At 47.4% G+C, this 15,606-nt stretch overlaps 1 protein-coding gene across 1 annotated transcript; it reads right to left on the bottom strand.

The window, feature by feature from the left end:
• Positions 1–11,545: 11,545 nt before the first annotated feature.
• Positions 11,546–12,496, bottom strand: LOC100443410 (olfactory receptor 1K1). The gene is given in 1 exon segment (XM_009244845.3): positions 11,546–12,496. A coding segment is annotated over 1 exon segment (951 nt).
• Between the last annotated feature and the right edge of the window lie 3,110 nt (positions 12,497–15,606).

Genomic DNA, 15,606 nt, shown 5'->3' with positions numbered 1-15,606 from the left:
TGTTAGCAGAAAGAAATCTGTGTTGTTATACTTTGAGACTGTGTGAATATCCTCTTCTTGCAATAATGTTTCACCTAATAGTTTTGGCATCCTTGCCTGAACCAAATTATTACATTGGGGGTATGCATAAAGGTGATTTTCTTTATTTTAATTTCATTTCATTTTTAAGAGACAGCGTTTCACTTTGTTGCCCAGGCTGGAGTGCAGTGGCGCAATCACAGCTCACTGCAACCTCAAGCTCCTGGGCTCAAGCGATCCTCCCGCCTCAGCCTCCCAAAGTGCTGGGATTACAGGCGTGAGCCACTGTGTTTGACCTAGCATTTGCTTTTTTTTTTTTTTAATACATCCTTTTTGATTCCACCTTTTTGAGCATATAAAACATTTACCTGGTTTAAAAGCCAACAGAATATGAAGTTGTGTTCTCAGAGAAGCCTCACTCCCACTGATTCCCTCCACCCCAAGAATTTATTTTGGATTGTGAATGCTTGTGGTTAAATTTCTTGGTGTCTCTGAGCTGTGATCTCCCAAGTGAGGATAATCATAGCAACTATCTCACAGGGTGGCTGAAAGTGTTCAATGAGCTAAAGTTCTTAGCATGGTGAGGCACCTAGCAAACATTCCTTAGCTCCATAGAGGTCATCAGTTTTTTTTTTTTTAAACTATCCATCCTCTACAAAACCCTGATCCCACTTATTTAAAAAGGGCTTTAAGATCCCAATTCCGGCGGGGCGCGGTGGCTCATGCCTGTAATCTCAGCACTTTGGGAGGCCAAGGCGGGTGGATCACGAGGTCAGGAGATCGAGACCATCCTGGCTAACACGGTGAAACTCCGTCTCTACGAAAAATACGAAAACAAAAAATTAGCCGGGCGTAGTGGCGGGCGCCTGTAGTCTCAGCTACTCAGAAGGCTGAGGCAGGAGAATGGCGTGAACCCAGGAGGCGAAGCTTGCAGTGAGCTGAGATCGCGCCACTGCACTCCAGCCTGGGCAACAGAGCGAGACTCCGTCTCAAAAAACAAACAGAAAACCCAAAAAAAACCAATTTCCCCTTGTCAACTCAAATAAATCCTATTTATCCTTGAAAACTCATCTCAAACCTCACATCCTCTCTGGATCCTTAGTAAGTCTTTGCTGTCTCTTCAGAGAGAGGCAGTCATACTGTGACATGTCTTCCTACAGGTGATGGCAACACTGGTTAAGAAAATGGGGGCTCAAAATCTGGGTCCATCCAACACTAGCCATGCCTCCATTTTCCCACCTGTACAAGGGGGATAACAGTAGTTGGGATAAGAGGTCAATGGGGCCAGGCACGGTGGCTCACGTCTGTAATCCCAGCACTTTGGGAGGCTGAGGCGGGCGGATCACCTGAGGTCAGGAGTTCCAGATCAGCCTGACCAAAATGGTGAAACCCCCTCTTTACTGAATACAAAAAATTAGCTGATCATGGTGGTGCACGCCTGTAATCCCAGCTACTTGGGGGGCTGAGGCAAGAGAATCGCTTGAACCTGGGAGGCAGAGGTTGCAGTGAGCTGAGATTGCACCACTGCACTCCAGCCTGGGCAACAGAGTGAGATTCCATTTCAGAAAAAAGGAGGTCAATGGGTTAATACTCGGAACACACTTTGCACCTTGCTTAACACATAGAAATGTCTCTAAATTATCTATTGTTGTCATCATGCTATTATTTTAATTCAACTTAAAGAAATATTTAAAGTTTTCCCGAAGTGTGAGATGGGAAATCCTGGTGACTTGAATAGCTCTGTCTCTCTTTTCTGTAGGGTAACTCTGTCTTCAGCGTGTGTGGTAGCCAAAGTTGTACTGGATTTGTTTACAGACCAGACTAGTATTTCCTTGGGAACAGGGACTGTGTCCTGTCATCTCTGATCTCTGATCTGAGCTGGCATCAGTTAGTATATGCTCCTTCAGTGGGGAAAATCCCCAAGGCAACATGAGTAGCCTGGAATTCACCACAATAGGGCAGAAGATCCACCTCTTATATCATGTTTCCATAAATGTTACATATTTTTAATTAGACGTCTACTACCTATGCTCACTGAGAACCACGTAACAAACAAGATCACGTTAAATCCTTAGCCTTGCCAAAGAGGTTGTTACTTCCTGGTTACTTTGCAGAAATGCGGGTTATAACGCAAAATGGCCACGCGGTGGCAGCAGAGGAGAAGGAATGAATTGTTTCGTTCCCATTACGGACGCGGTGCTACAGACTGCAGAGTAGGGGCCTGAGGGAGATACGTAGCACCATATAAGAATAATGTTAGAGAATTTGTTTTTAGGAATGAGAACGGGAAAATGTTAAATACACACACTTTAAATAATGAGTAACAAATCAAACAAAATGGTATTAGATGAAGACAACATATATACACTTGACTTTGAGATCATGGTCAACTAAGGGGGAGAAAAAAACAGACAGAAGAGAACAGGAAGGCAGGCAGCACCCACCAGCCCCAACATGCTGCAAGGTGGGTGACTCGAGGTGACATAGCTTCTTAGTTAAGAGTACAATCTTTGTTTCAAATCCCAATCCCACCATTTGTCTCCAGTGACTTACTACCTCTGTCCCCTAGACCTGTCATAGTGAGAGTAAGCAAGCACTTTGTTTTTCGGTCTTTGTTTTGTTTTTTGAAACAGGGTCTTGCTCTGTTGCCAAGACTGGAATGCAGTGGTGCAGCCATAGATCACTGCAGCCTCAAATTCCTGCTATTGCAGGATCTGGCCAGCAGCCCGCAATGCAACGGGGCTCTCTCTTTGTTCCCAGGCAGATCGGCAGGTTGAGAAATAATAGACACACACAAGATAGTGAAAGCTGGGTCCAGGGGTGGTCACCGCCTTCTGGTCCCATGGTGCCAACAATGCGCTGGATATACCAGCATTTATTATTAAGTTTAGTGAGGGTGAGGGTAGTTTAGTGAGGGATTTAGGGTCATTTGATTATTGAGGTGAGATGGTCACATGGGGATGAAGTAATAACATTTGTATGTAGAAGTACAGTACATTTGTATGTAGAAGTATGGTATACAAAGATAAGAATTTACAATATAGTGCATGCGTCAGTAATTTCTAACAGAGTCTTAAAACAGAAACACAATCTTTCCATAACCTATGATTAGCAAGATATTAATCAGCAGTAACAGTTGCAGCAAAAGCTGGTTACAAACAATCCATAGAAACAGGACGTGAAGCTAGAGAACCGGTTAGACCAGAAATTCTCAGAAGGGTGTGTGCCCTAACCCTAAAGAGGCCTAGAAGAGCCGTGGCAAGATGAGGGCGTTTATAGCCCTATCTTATCCATATGGACAGGCGCCCCGCCATGTGTCCGTTTATAGGCTTTCCACAAGGGTCCCATTCCATTCCCAGAGCTATGAACATCTACTTTTCTGGGATAGGAATCTTGGTGATGTGAAACCTCCCTAACTGCACATGCATTCATAGGCTCTCTGCAGGGGGAAGCACATCACGCACTGTTGGCTCGTTCTGGCAGTCCAACCTGGCATTGTCTTTACACAATCCAGCATGCAATTTTGTATTTCCAATAATCAGGAGTATTTCATCTTTTATTCTGTAGCAATAGTTTCAGGGGGTCTCCCTACATCCTGGGCTAAAGCAATCCTCCCGCCTTGGCCTCCCGAAGCACTGGGATTACAGGTGACAGCCACCATGCCCGGCTTCTAAGCAGTTTATATTTATTTCTTAGATAATTCTCACCACTCCAGAGCTATATTATTGTCCTCATTTTTTAGTTAAATGATTTGCCCAAGGTCAACTGGTTAGTACATAGTAAAGTCAGAACTTAAACCTAGGAACTCAGAGCTCAGAACTCAGAATTTTACCACTGTCTGGGCAGCCTTACCCATGAACATGTTTATCCAAAGAGGCTCTTGGAAAGAGATGAAGGGTGCCTGCCCCATAGTTGGTGTTATGGACTGAACTGTCCCCAACCTAGCCCAAATTCCCAAACCCCCAAAGTGACTGTATTTGGAGATACGGCCACTGAAGGAGGTAACTAAGGTTAAATGAGTCATAAGGGTGGGGACCAAATCCAATAAGACCACTGTCTTTAAAAGAAGAGACACCAGAGCTCCCTTGCTCTATGCATGTGCACAGAGCAGATACGTGCTAGGATGCAGCTAGAAGGCAGTTGTCTACAAGCTAGGAAGAGATCCCTCACCAGAAACCAACCCTTATGGCACCATGCTGTTGGTGGACCTCCAGCCTCAAGAACTGGGACAAGATATATTTCTATCATTACTCAGTTTGTGGCATTTTTTTAGGGCAGCTGAGCAGACTACTACAGTTGGTGGTCAGGAAATGCAGCTCTTACAGTCTGTGGCTTTGTCTTTGATGTAGCTCTCCCTCTACTCCTAAGGCCTCAGTTCCTTGTTATCACCTTGGTATATGCCAAAGATTCTCTACCTGCCTGGAAGTACCTCCAGCCCGTCCAGCCTTTCCTTATCCCATTTCCTTTTTAAAAAACAATTTTGGCTGGGTGCGGCGGCTCATGCCTGTAATCCCAGCATTTTGGGAGGCCAAGGCCGGTGGATCACCTGAGGTCAGGAGTTTGAGATCAGCCTGACCAACATGGTGAAACTCTGTCTCTACTAAAAATACAAAAAATTTAGCTGGGCATGGTGGCGGGCACCTGTAATCCCAGCTACTTGGGAGGCTGAGGCAGGAGAATCACTTGAACCCGGGAGGCAGAGGTTGCAGTGAGCCGAGATTGCGCCATTGCACTCCAGCCTGGGCAACAAGAGTGAAACTCCATCTCAAAAAAAAAAAAAATGCATTTCCCATGAGCATGTCACATGATTCTCATGCATGATGAGTGGGTCTGGAATCAGAATGGGTGAGGGAAGGGCTTTTGCTGTCTCTCATTTCTGCCCAGAGCCAGATCTGTGCTCAAACATTAGTTCCACTGCTTTTTAGCTTGGAGCCTTGGGCAAGTTACCTCATTGAGTCACAATTTTCTCATCTGTAAAATGGAGACAATAATGTATGCCACAATGGATTGTTATGAGTACAAGGAATGTAAAGCCACTGGCACCACATCTGGCCTGTGCTGAGTTAACTTCATACCATGTCATTGTGGTTTCCAAGGTCTGTGGTGACGTCATTTTGTGATGTGTGTGGGATGGTCTCGCTCATGGTTTCTCCACAACCTGCCAGTTGTTCTGTGGTCCTTGGAGAGAAAATGAAGTAGGTGGTGGTGTCTGTGTGGGTGAAGTTGAGCTCTTTGCCAAACAAATGGTGATTTGATTTGTTTTACTCATGTCATCCTTCCAGTAACCAATGCCTTTCCAGTTTCATTTTTCCTTCTCACCAGAGACGAGCTGAAAATGTTCCAGTGTAGATTGAATCTGTGTGCGGGTTCAATAACAGCCTCCAAAGAAGGCAACCAGGAGAGGAAACAGTGTCTATAGTGAGGACATGGATGTGATCATGAGATTGAAAAGGGGGAGCTGGGACTCTTATTCCAGGAGTTCCTAGGCCAGTGGAAAAACCTGACTTTTACCCTCAAAGAATCCTTGGTAAATTGGTCTAGTCTTGCAGGCAGAGACATACTCACATATAAATCCCCAAAAGCAAACAGAGAAAGCAAGTATATGTTGATGGATCAATCAGCCTTCAGGACATTGAAGGGGCTAGCCAGACTGCATTGGTGAAAAAGGCAAATATCAGAAATAGTTATGGGAGCTGCATCAGTTTGCTATGACTGTGTAACAAACCATCTCAATACTCAGTGGTTTAAAACATGAGTCATTCATTATCACTCATGTGTCAGTGGGACAGCCGGGGCTTGGTTGATCTTGGCTGGGCTTTGCTCGTACATCTGCAGGTCAGCTGAGGGTTCTGCTTAGATCACATTGGCTAAGCAGCCCTGCCCCGGGTGTCTCTCTTCCCTGTCTTGGGACCGGGGGACTAGGTGGACATGTCCTTCTCATGGTAATGAGAGAAACACAAGCGAACAAGCCCAATATCACAGATACTTTTTTTTTTTTTGAGTCGGAGTCTCACTCTGTTGCCCAGGCTGGAGTGCAATGGTGCAATCTCAGCTCACTGCAGCCTCCGACTCCTGGGCTCAAGTGATTCTCCTGCCTCAGCCTCCCAAGTAGCTGGGGTTACAGGTGCCTGCCACCATGCCTGGCTAATTTTTGTATTTTTAGTAAAGACACGGTTTCACCATGTTGGCCAGGCTGGTCTCAAACTCCTGACCTCAGGTCATCTGCCTGCCTTGGCATCCTAAAGTGCTGGGATTACAGGCATGAGCCACCTCTCCCAGCCAGTATCACAGATGCTTTTCAAGTTTTACTGAAGTCATGCTTCCTAACATCTTACTGGCCAAAGCAAGTTGCATGGCTGAGCCCCCAGTCATGGTTGGAGGGCAAAGTTACATGGCTCAAAGGTATGGCATCAGGGATGGCTGAGGAACCAGGGCAATTGACGTAACCTACCACACTCTGTGAGTTTTCCTTAACCCTCCTCTCCCTTCCAACCCAAGTCATTGCTTCCTCTATAGCAGTGGTCCCTAACCTTTTTGGCACTAGGGAAGACAATTTTTCCACAGACAGAGGTGGGGGATGGTTTGGGATGAAACTGTTCCACCTCAGATCGTCAGGCATTAGATTCTCGTAAGGAGCAGGCAAGCTAGATCCTTGCATGTGCAGTTCTCAATAGGGTTTGCACTCCTGGGAGAATCTAATGCTGCCGCTGAGCTGACAGGAGCTCAGGTGGTAGTGCTCACTTGCCTGCCGCTTACCTCCTGCTGTGTGGTCTGGCTACTAACGGGCCATGGAGGGTACCTGTCTGTGGCCTGTGGCTTGGAGACCCCTGCTCCACAGCATGTTGTATCTCTCTTCTGGCTCTGGTCGTGAACTGTGTTCATGTATTGCATGTGAGGACAAGGACTTTATTTATAGTCTTAGTGCCTAGTATGGGGGCTGGCACCAGTAAATAATAGTAGATGAGCGAGAGAGCAGAGGACAAAAAGGGAAGGAGGTAGGAACATATGTGACAAAAAAAAGGAGAAAGCAGTACAGGCATGTAAAGGTAAAGGATGTGGAGGAAGCGGGACAGAAGAGCTGTGGATAGAGTGAGTTAGAGGAAGCATCAATGATTCAGAGTGAGCTGAACTGCTTGCTGTATCAGCTTCTTGGACTATCAATGCTTTTCTAGGATTTTATTTTATTTTGTTATTTTATTTTATTATTTGAGATGGAGTTTCACTCTTGTCACCCAGGCTGGAGTGCAATGGCGCCATCTCGGCTCACTGCAACCTCTGCTTCCTGGGTTCAAACGATTCTCCTGCCTCAGCATCCCGAGTGAGTAGCTGGGATTACAGGCGCATGCCACCACGCCCAGCTAATTTTTGTATTTTTAGTAGAGATGGGGTTTTGCCCTGTTGGCCAGGCTGGTCTCGAATTCCTGACCTCAGGTGATCCACCGGCCTTGGCCTCCCAAAGTGCTGGGATTACAGCATGAGCCACTGCGCCCGGCCCATTGCTAGTATTTTAAAGCAGTCATTTCTGCATTAAGAAAAAGTCTTTATGTTTTTATTTTGCATCCCTAATGGCTGCATTTTCCCTGTGGAAGCCCTTGCATGAAAGAAGACTTAGGTTCTAGAAATTTTCTTTGTACCCTTAGAAGGAGTAATCAATTTACCATTTGTGATGTGAGCTTTTTTTACTACTAAAATCTTCCCAATTGCTATACCTTTGAAATGAAGGCTGCCTTACTTTACAATGCACAAAGATTACATGACAAATGAGGCTGTAGAGGCAGACTCTGAAATTCTTTTCTTGCAGTGCAATTATTTATTTTTTCTGGAGGAGGTGGTTCACTACACATTATTTTGAATAAACTGAAGGGTTGAAAATATCGGTGCTGGGAGGGTGAGATGAATTGATTCTGAAATGGCCAGAAGTCACTTGAGGACAAACTCAGGGAATGTGGCGGGTGAGAAGAGGTAGATTTCCTCGTGTGGCTCAAAGGCCTTGCAAAGAGGGGCTGCAAAAATCCCTGGAGCTGAAGCAGCCTCATTGGAATAAGCCTAAGCTCTTCCAAGGGGACTGCCGGGAAGGGAGTCGGTCATGTGGACATACTTGTTTTATTTAAGGTGTTAAAAATCGGTCTCTTTATATTTCATGTGAAAAAGATCCAGGGAAAACGACTTCAGTGGATTTATGAAGTCTTTTTTTGTTTTGTTTTTGTTTTGAGACGGAGTCTCTCTCTGTCGCCCAGGCTGGAGTCCAGTGGCACAATCTCGACTCACCGCAACCTCTGCCTCCTGGGTTCAAGCGATTCTTCTGCCTCAGCCTCCCGAGTAGCTGGGATTACAGGCAGGCACCACCACGCCCGGCTAATTGTTGTATTTTTAGTAGACATGGGCTGTCACCATGTTGGCCAAGCTGGTCTCGAACTCCTGACCTCGTGATCCGCCCACCTCGGCCTCCCAAAGTGCTGGGATTACAGGCGTGAGCCACTGTGCCCAGCCTTATGAAGTCTTTAGTGGTCTCTCTGGGGACAGGGAAAGGATGGATGCCTCATCTTGTCTCCAGATCACTTCATCTTCTAGGGCTAGCCAAAGTGAAACAAGAGGTCAGGTCTAGTTGGGGTGGGGTGGGGTGGGACGGTGGTCCAGGGGCCACATGCCTGGAGACTGGGCTATTGACGCTTCCACCATTCCCTTCTCCTTATTGTCCCCAGGTTGTCTGGAGGTAGATTAAGTATCTAACCCAGTGCCTCGCACAGAGCAAGTGATCAATACATATTAATTAACTTGACTGGAGTGATGATTTATGGTGTGGTGAAAAGAGAATGATACCGAAGACAAGAGAACTACAACTTAAATTGGCTGGCGGAAGGAACAAGGACAGGTCTCCTCACTTCTTTGAGAATCAGTTTCCTGATATCCAAAATGGGGCTTTGGCACTGGGCTATTGTGAGACCTGGAAGAGCTTGTGGTTCTGGTCGTGGTGATTCTGTAGAAGGCACTGACCATGCTGAGGTAGAGGTAGCTTGCTGGTGGTCAGAGTCCAGGGACAGAAGCTTCCCTGTCGGCAGTGGGGACCAGTGAGAGTTAGCTGCCCCTTCAGTGATGCGGCCTGTTCTTGGGCTGAAATCTGAGCAGGATGGCTGGGGCAGGGCTGGTGGCCCGGAAGACAGGAGCACTAACAACCCCCTGACTCTGCCGTGCCCCTTTCCCCTTCGTGATGCGGATGACTCACCTGGAAGATCATGAGACACACAAAGCCACAGCATGTCACAGGCATGTTCTCTGTGCAGGTTCAAGGGAGCCAGAGATGCCTCACGCAAGGTCCCTGATAGTCAGCAGCTGACTCCAAGCCATAGGGCAGGGCTGGTGGTGCAGGTGTTTCCAGGCACAAGTGAATGTGCATCATGGCCGGTATGTTTTTGAAGCTTTAGAGAAGGCAGAGCGGAGGAAGTCGATCATGGGGGCAGGGGACCAGTTATTGACAGAGTAGCAAGGATCAGGCATCACAGCACAAAAGGGAGGCCAGGAAAGGACGGTCTCCATGTCATGGCAGGGCCAGGGTTTGGGGCACTGGCAGGTTGAACAAGGGAGCCTGAAGGTTGCCACTGACTCTGTGTGATCTTGAGCAGGTCCCTTAACCACTCTGGGCCTCAGTTTCCCCATTTATCAAGTGAAGGTGTTGGGTTTGATCAGAGACCTTTCAAAGTGGGGGTGAGGAGAAGCATTGAAGGTGGATTCTGGGCCTCCTTTCACCCTCCCTCATCTACACTGCACGACTTCTCCCCCACCCTGTTTTATAGATTGTGTTTCTATGTAAATAATGTTTTTGTTGTTGTTTTCTGTTTGTTTTGGTTTTTTTTGTTTTGTTTTGTTTTTTTTGATTAAAGCTACCAGCCTAAAGACCTTTAAGGTCCCTTTTGATCTAAACAGCGCAGTGCAGCAGCTCTGGGACTGGGCAGTGGCGGCTCACCTGTGTGATCTGGAAGGGGCTGCTGCTAACCTGGCTCTAGGACCACTGTAGCTCTCCTTCTCTCTACAGCAGGGGAATGGGGGTAGGAGTGGAGTTGGGACTAGGGGATGGGGAAGTGGGTGCAGATTTCTTAGAGAAACAGAGACCTAAAAGCTCCTGCCTCACAAACCTGTTTGGTAAAATCTCGGGCACCATGAGGCCCTTTCAGACCCCAGAATGTGTCCTTACTTGAGGCAGTGAACCTGCCCTGGTCTGAGACTTCTTCCTGCAAGTGCTTCCACTGAGGCACCAAAACTTGGTGCGTGGATTCTATGGGGCCCAGTAAAACACACCTGCATGACCCATGTGGCATAAGGGCTTGTTCTGGCTCCGACACTGACTAGGTTACCAGCTTTGAGCCTCAGTTTCCTCATTCATAAAGTGGCAATAAGAGTACCCATACTTTTTGTGGGTAAAAATAAGTGAAGTGCTGGCATATAATAAAGACTTATCCAATGCCTGCTCCATCTGCCCCTAACACCTATGCCTCCTCCTTCTCAGCTTTGCTTTGTTTATTCATGACCGTGCGTGTCCACAACGTGCTCCTTCTACAGAATGCCAGGTGTGGCAGAACAGGTGCCATGATAGCAAACAAGGGAAAGAACAAAGAATAAGAAGAAGGGACTTCTTCTAAATGCATGTTAGTGTGAACACAGAGTCATTTATTCATCTTAGATGTGCAGAGGGCCTCCTGTGTGCCACACTGAGCTCATTAGGAGGGGCCAGCCCTTCACATGTGAGTGTGTGAATTTCTCTATTCCAGTCCCAGTTGAGAAGTCAATTTATTTGAGAACACATGGCCATATGACTGAAGAGAAAGTGCTCATCCACACCAGGCACGTTCCGTGGTTGTCACACCCTCCTGGATTGCCCTCGATCTGTAGGAAATGGTGGAATACATTCTAAATGCCTAAGAGTGATCATTAGAAGAGCATGATGTGGCAGAAGGGGTGCAGGTTTTGCTTGCTAAGAATTGTGTGAATTTGAGAAAGTCACTTCTTTTTTTTTGAGATGGAGTCTTGCTCTGTCGCCCAGGCTGGAGCTCAGTGGCACGATCTTTGCTCACTTCAACCTTGTCTTTTGGGTTCAAGTGATTCTCTTGCCTCAGTCTCCCGAGTAGATGGGATTACAGTTGTGCGCCACCACGCTTGGCTAATTTTGGTATTTTTAGTAGAGACAGGGTTTCGCCATGTTGGCCAGGCTGATCTTGAACTCCCGACCTCAGGTGATCCACCACCTCGGCTTCTCAAAGTGCTGGGATTGCAGGCGTGAGCCGCTGCGCCTGGCTGGAAAGTCACTTCTTATCTTTGAGCTCAAAGACAAATTTTCTTGTGTGTAAAACCGGATCATAATACCTGCATCCTGGGTGGCTGTGGGAATAAAATGAGATCAGGCAAGGATCTGCTTCTGGGCAGGTTCTCAGAAAATGACAGCTGTTATGACTTTTGAGCATAGCAGAGGACAGAGGGTCACGTTCAAGAGTCGCCAGTGTGGGTGATGCAGTCCGTCCTCAGTGGGGTCCTGCCCTTAGGAGTCACTAGCTGAGCTCCTTCGCCCAATGAGAAGGGCTCAGAGTGCCCCCTGTACATCGCGATTCCGGAGGCTGTAGATGACGGGGTTCAGCATGGGGGTGACTACAGTGTACATGACAGTGGCCACACGGCCCCGCTCTGCCTCGTATCAGGATGTGGGCTGGAAGTAGACTGCAATGATTGTCCCATGGAAGATGCTCACCACAGCCAGGTGGGAGCCAAAGGTGGACACAGCCTGGAGCCTCCCAGAGGCCGAGGGCAGCTGGAGCACGGCAGCTGCGATGGCCCCACAGGAGGCGAGGATGAGCAGGAAGGGAGTGACCACCACTGCGGCGCCCTCGGTGAAGATGAGCAGCTGGATGTGGTGGGTGTCAGAGCACGAGAGCCTTAAGAGAGGCTGGTGGTCACAGAAGAAGTGGGGCACTTGGTGGGAAGCACAGAAAGACAAGCGAGCCATGAGCAGGATATGCAGAAGGGAGTGGACGTGGGACACCAGCCATGCCATCCCCACCAGGGCTGTGCACACGGCCCGGGACATCCTTGTGGCATAGTAGAGGGGGTGCCGGATGGCCACGTAGCGGTCATAGGCCATGGCTGCCAGGAGACAGCTGTCAGTTACTCCCAGGGCAAAGAAGAAGTACATTTGGGTCAGGCAGCCAGCCAGCGAGATGGAGCGGTCATGGGTCAACAAGTTGGCCAACATCTTGGGCACAGTGACGGAGGTGAAGCAGAGGTCAGCAAAGGACAGGCAGGCCAGCAGGAAGTACATGGGTGCATGAAGGGCTGGACTGGCCTGGATGACAGCCACAATGAGTCCATTACCCAGGAGGCCGGCCACATACAAGAGCAAGAACAGCACAAAGAGAGGCCGCTGCTGTCCAGGACTTGTTGTCAGTCCCAATAAAATGAATGAAATTCCCTCTGAAGACTCATTGGCAGCCTCCATGGCAGGCTGGTTATTCGCCTGGAACCTCAAGGGCTCCTTTCTATTGATGGGTCACCTCCCCAATGTCTAATGGAAAAGGTGAGGGGATAAATTGTTCAAGGCTTCCTGGCCGTGGGAAAAAATCAAGAGTTTAGAGTCAGGTAGCCCTGGCCCTACGCACAGGCGTGACTATGGGCAAGTCATTTCACCTCCCTGAACCTTCTTCCTTTCTGGGCCTTAGATTTTCTTTTTTCTTTCTTTTTTTTTTTTTTTGAGATGGAGTCTCGCTCTGTCGCCCAGGCTAGAGTGCAGTGGCGCGATCTTGGCTCACTGCAAGCTCCACCTCCTGGGTTCACACCATTCTCTTGCCTCAGCCTCCCGAGTAGCTGGGACTACAGGCGCCTGCCACCACGCCGGGCTAATTTTTTGTATTTTTTAGTAGAGACGGGGTTTCACCATGTTAGCCAGGATGGTCTCGATCTCCTGACCTTGTGGGGCCTTAGACTTTCAACCTGTGAAATAAGAGAATTGAAGTAACTCATCTTCAAGGTCACGTCCAACTTTGATAGTTTGTGATTTAAGCAAAAATAGAACAAAAGATATTGCACAAGATGTACATCAGGGAAGGAGGAAAATATGAAAGGAAAGATGAAACAAAGAGGTTTGACAGAGAAAGATCTGACCAATGGACATTTATTTTGGAAAAGAAAGAATGAAACCAAACCAAGATGGAGGAGAGAAACATAAGAAAGAAACTCTAGAAAAAAAATCTGAAGAGCACATATGTTTACATTGAAATGAATATGAACCCACAACACCTAGACACAAATAGTGGAATTTTAGAACACTGGAAATGAAGAGGAGAATCCAGTACTTCCTAAGGGCATGGGGTGCAATGAACTGATGATATCCATATAATTAGATTGCCATCAAATGTTTCAATTCAACAGTAGATTATAGAACAATTTAACCATATTCAAATTCTGAAAAAAAATTTCGAACCTGGAATTCTCCACTCAGCAAAAATACTACTCAAGTGTGAGTAAAGAATACAGATATTTTCAGACTTAAAACACCAAACAAGGCCAGGTGCGGTGGCTCATGCCTGTAATCCCAGCACTTTGGGAGGCCAAGGTAGGAGGATCACCTGAGGTCAGGAGTTCGAGACCAGCCTGGCCAACGTGGTGAAACCCCATCTCTACTAAAAAAAAAAATACAAAAATTAGCTGGGCGTGGTGTCACGTGCCTGTAATCCCAGCTACTTAGGAGGCTGGGGCAGGAGAATATCTTGAGCCCGGGAGGCAGAGATTGCAGTGAGCCGAGATTGTGCCACTGCACTCCAGCCTGGGTGGCAAAGTGAGACTCCATCTCACAAAAAAAAAAAAAAAAAAAAAAGAACAAGAGAATTTGAATGAGTCCTCATATCCCTGAAAACTTTCCCCATGAAATCACACACTCACTGAGCACCAAGCAGAAGCACATCACAGTGTGAGAAACTCGTGTGGACAGATGGACACATCTGCCCAGGCATAGTGACTTGACTCTTAAGGACAGAGGCAACTTGTTTTCAGTGTCTCAGTTTTTTTCCTGTCTGAATTTCATTGCAGAAATCTTGGGCAATTCTGTAAGAAGAGAATTGAAGTAACTGAGAGGAATTTTGGGGCACAGGTTTGCTGAAGACTGTGCTGAAACCACCTTTACAGGGAAATGATCTTTTAATTTATTTCCACATCTTTCTGTATTAAAAAAAAGCAAATGAAGGACCTCCCTACCCTATTGTATTCCTTTTTTCCTCCATTGGTTAAGAAGAATCTCTGGCATTAGCTTCCTCTAAAGCATCTTTTCTTAAGCCCCTAATTATTTCTCACTTTCCTAGAGGGGAAGAGGATCTGGATGATTGGGTAATATGGAAGGGGAAGCCTGTTTATAGAATTGCTTTTGGAAAATGGACCTGCTCTGACCTGTGTCTAAATTGGTCCCAAGAAGCATTCAAATATACAAAGATGTTTGTAGAAACATTCAAATGTAGTTGCAAACGCACATGCAGGCACGCAGACATGTGCATCCTCAAGCTGGTCTCTGCAAATACATAGGCACAATCAGTCACATACAGAAATGTGGAGCCAGCACATGCATTCACAGCAAAGTAGGCAGACAATCATTACCTCAGGATTCGGAAGCCAAGATGATCATACACGTGCACACATGGCCAAATGCAATCACAAAATGGCACTAAGGCCAGAGGGTGACAATCATTCACATACTCCTGTTGATGGAGACATAGCGCCATGCACAGCTGCTGTGACCCATCGTGCATATTCATGTTCTCATTGACTGCTTACTGTGTGTGAGCACTCTACCCAGTGCCCATCCATGCATGCCAAGCCACCCCCAATCACCTCACTGATCATACAATCACATCTTTGCACACAGCCTCACACCTTCACATAGACGGCTGCACTCACGTAGGTTCATGGTGGATCACGGCAGAGATGTGCCACGCTAGAGGGGCATATGCACATACACATTGCCTCCTACCCCCTACAATGAAACCATTGTGCAGTGATGGTAATAAACAATCACAGCCTCGCAAACAGCACATACTCTCAAACTCACACATATGACTCAGGCACACAGTCACACACAGGAAGACAGATCTGCACAGTCTGCAGCCTGGTCCCTTGTCCCCAAGTGTACCCTCTGGGTTCTGCACATCATAGGAAGGAACAGCAGCAGGGCCCAGGAGTGGCTTGACACTGGAGGGTCTGAGGAAAGAATGATTGGCCATGCTTATGGGGTTTAGAGCCCTAGGAGCACCTTAGCTTTTCCCCAGAGGCAACAACCTCTTCTCGTGGCCTTCATCCCTGGGGCACAGGGCAGCCTGGCTATGGGGCTTGTTATCCTTCCTCTCTAGGGACCAGTTTGTTGGAGGAGGAGGTGATTGGTGCCACCTCCAACTCAGGGGAATTCAGGAGCCCTGTGTACTGCAAAGCTGCTGCTCCTCAGCCCCTGCCTTGTGAAGATGGGAGAGAAGGGTCAGGCTGACCTCTGAGCCCCAGGTAGAGTGACCTGGGGATCCCAGGGTTTACAGCTGTAGCTTCTGGAGCCAACCCTCCTCTCACCTTACCTGT

The sequence above is a fragment of the Pongo abelii genome, chromosome 13, assembly GCF_028885655.2.
Source record: "Pongo abelii isolate AG06213 chromosome 13, NHGRI_mPonAbe1-v2.0_pri, whole genome shotgun sequence".
Classification (NCBI taxonomy): Eukaryota; Metazoa; Chordata; class Mammalia; order Primates; family Hominidae; genus Pongo; species Pongo abelii.
Note: the sequence above shows the minus strand (reverse complement) of the source record. Positions and strands in the feature narration are given on the sequence as shown.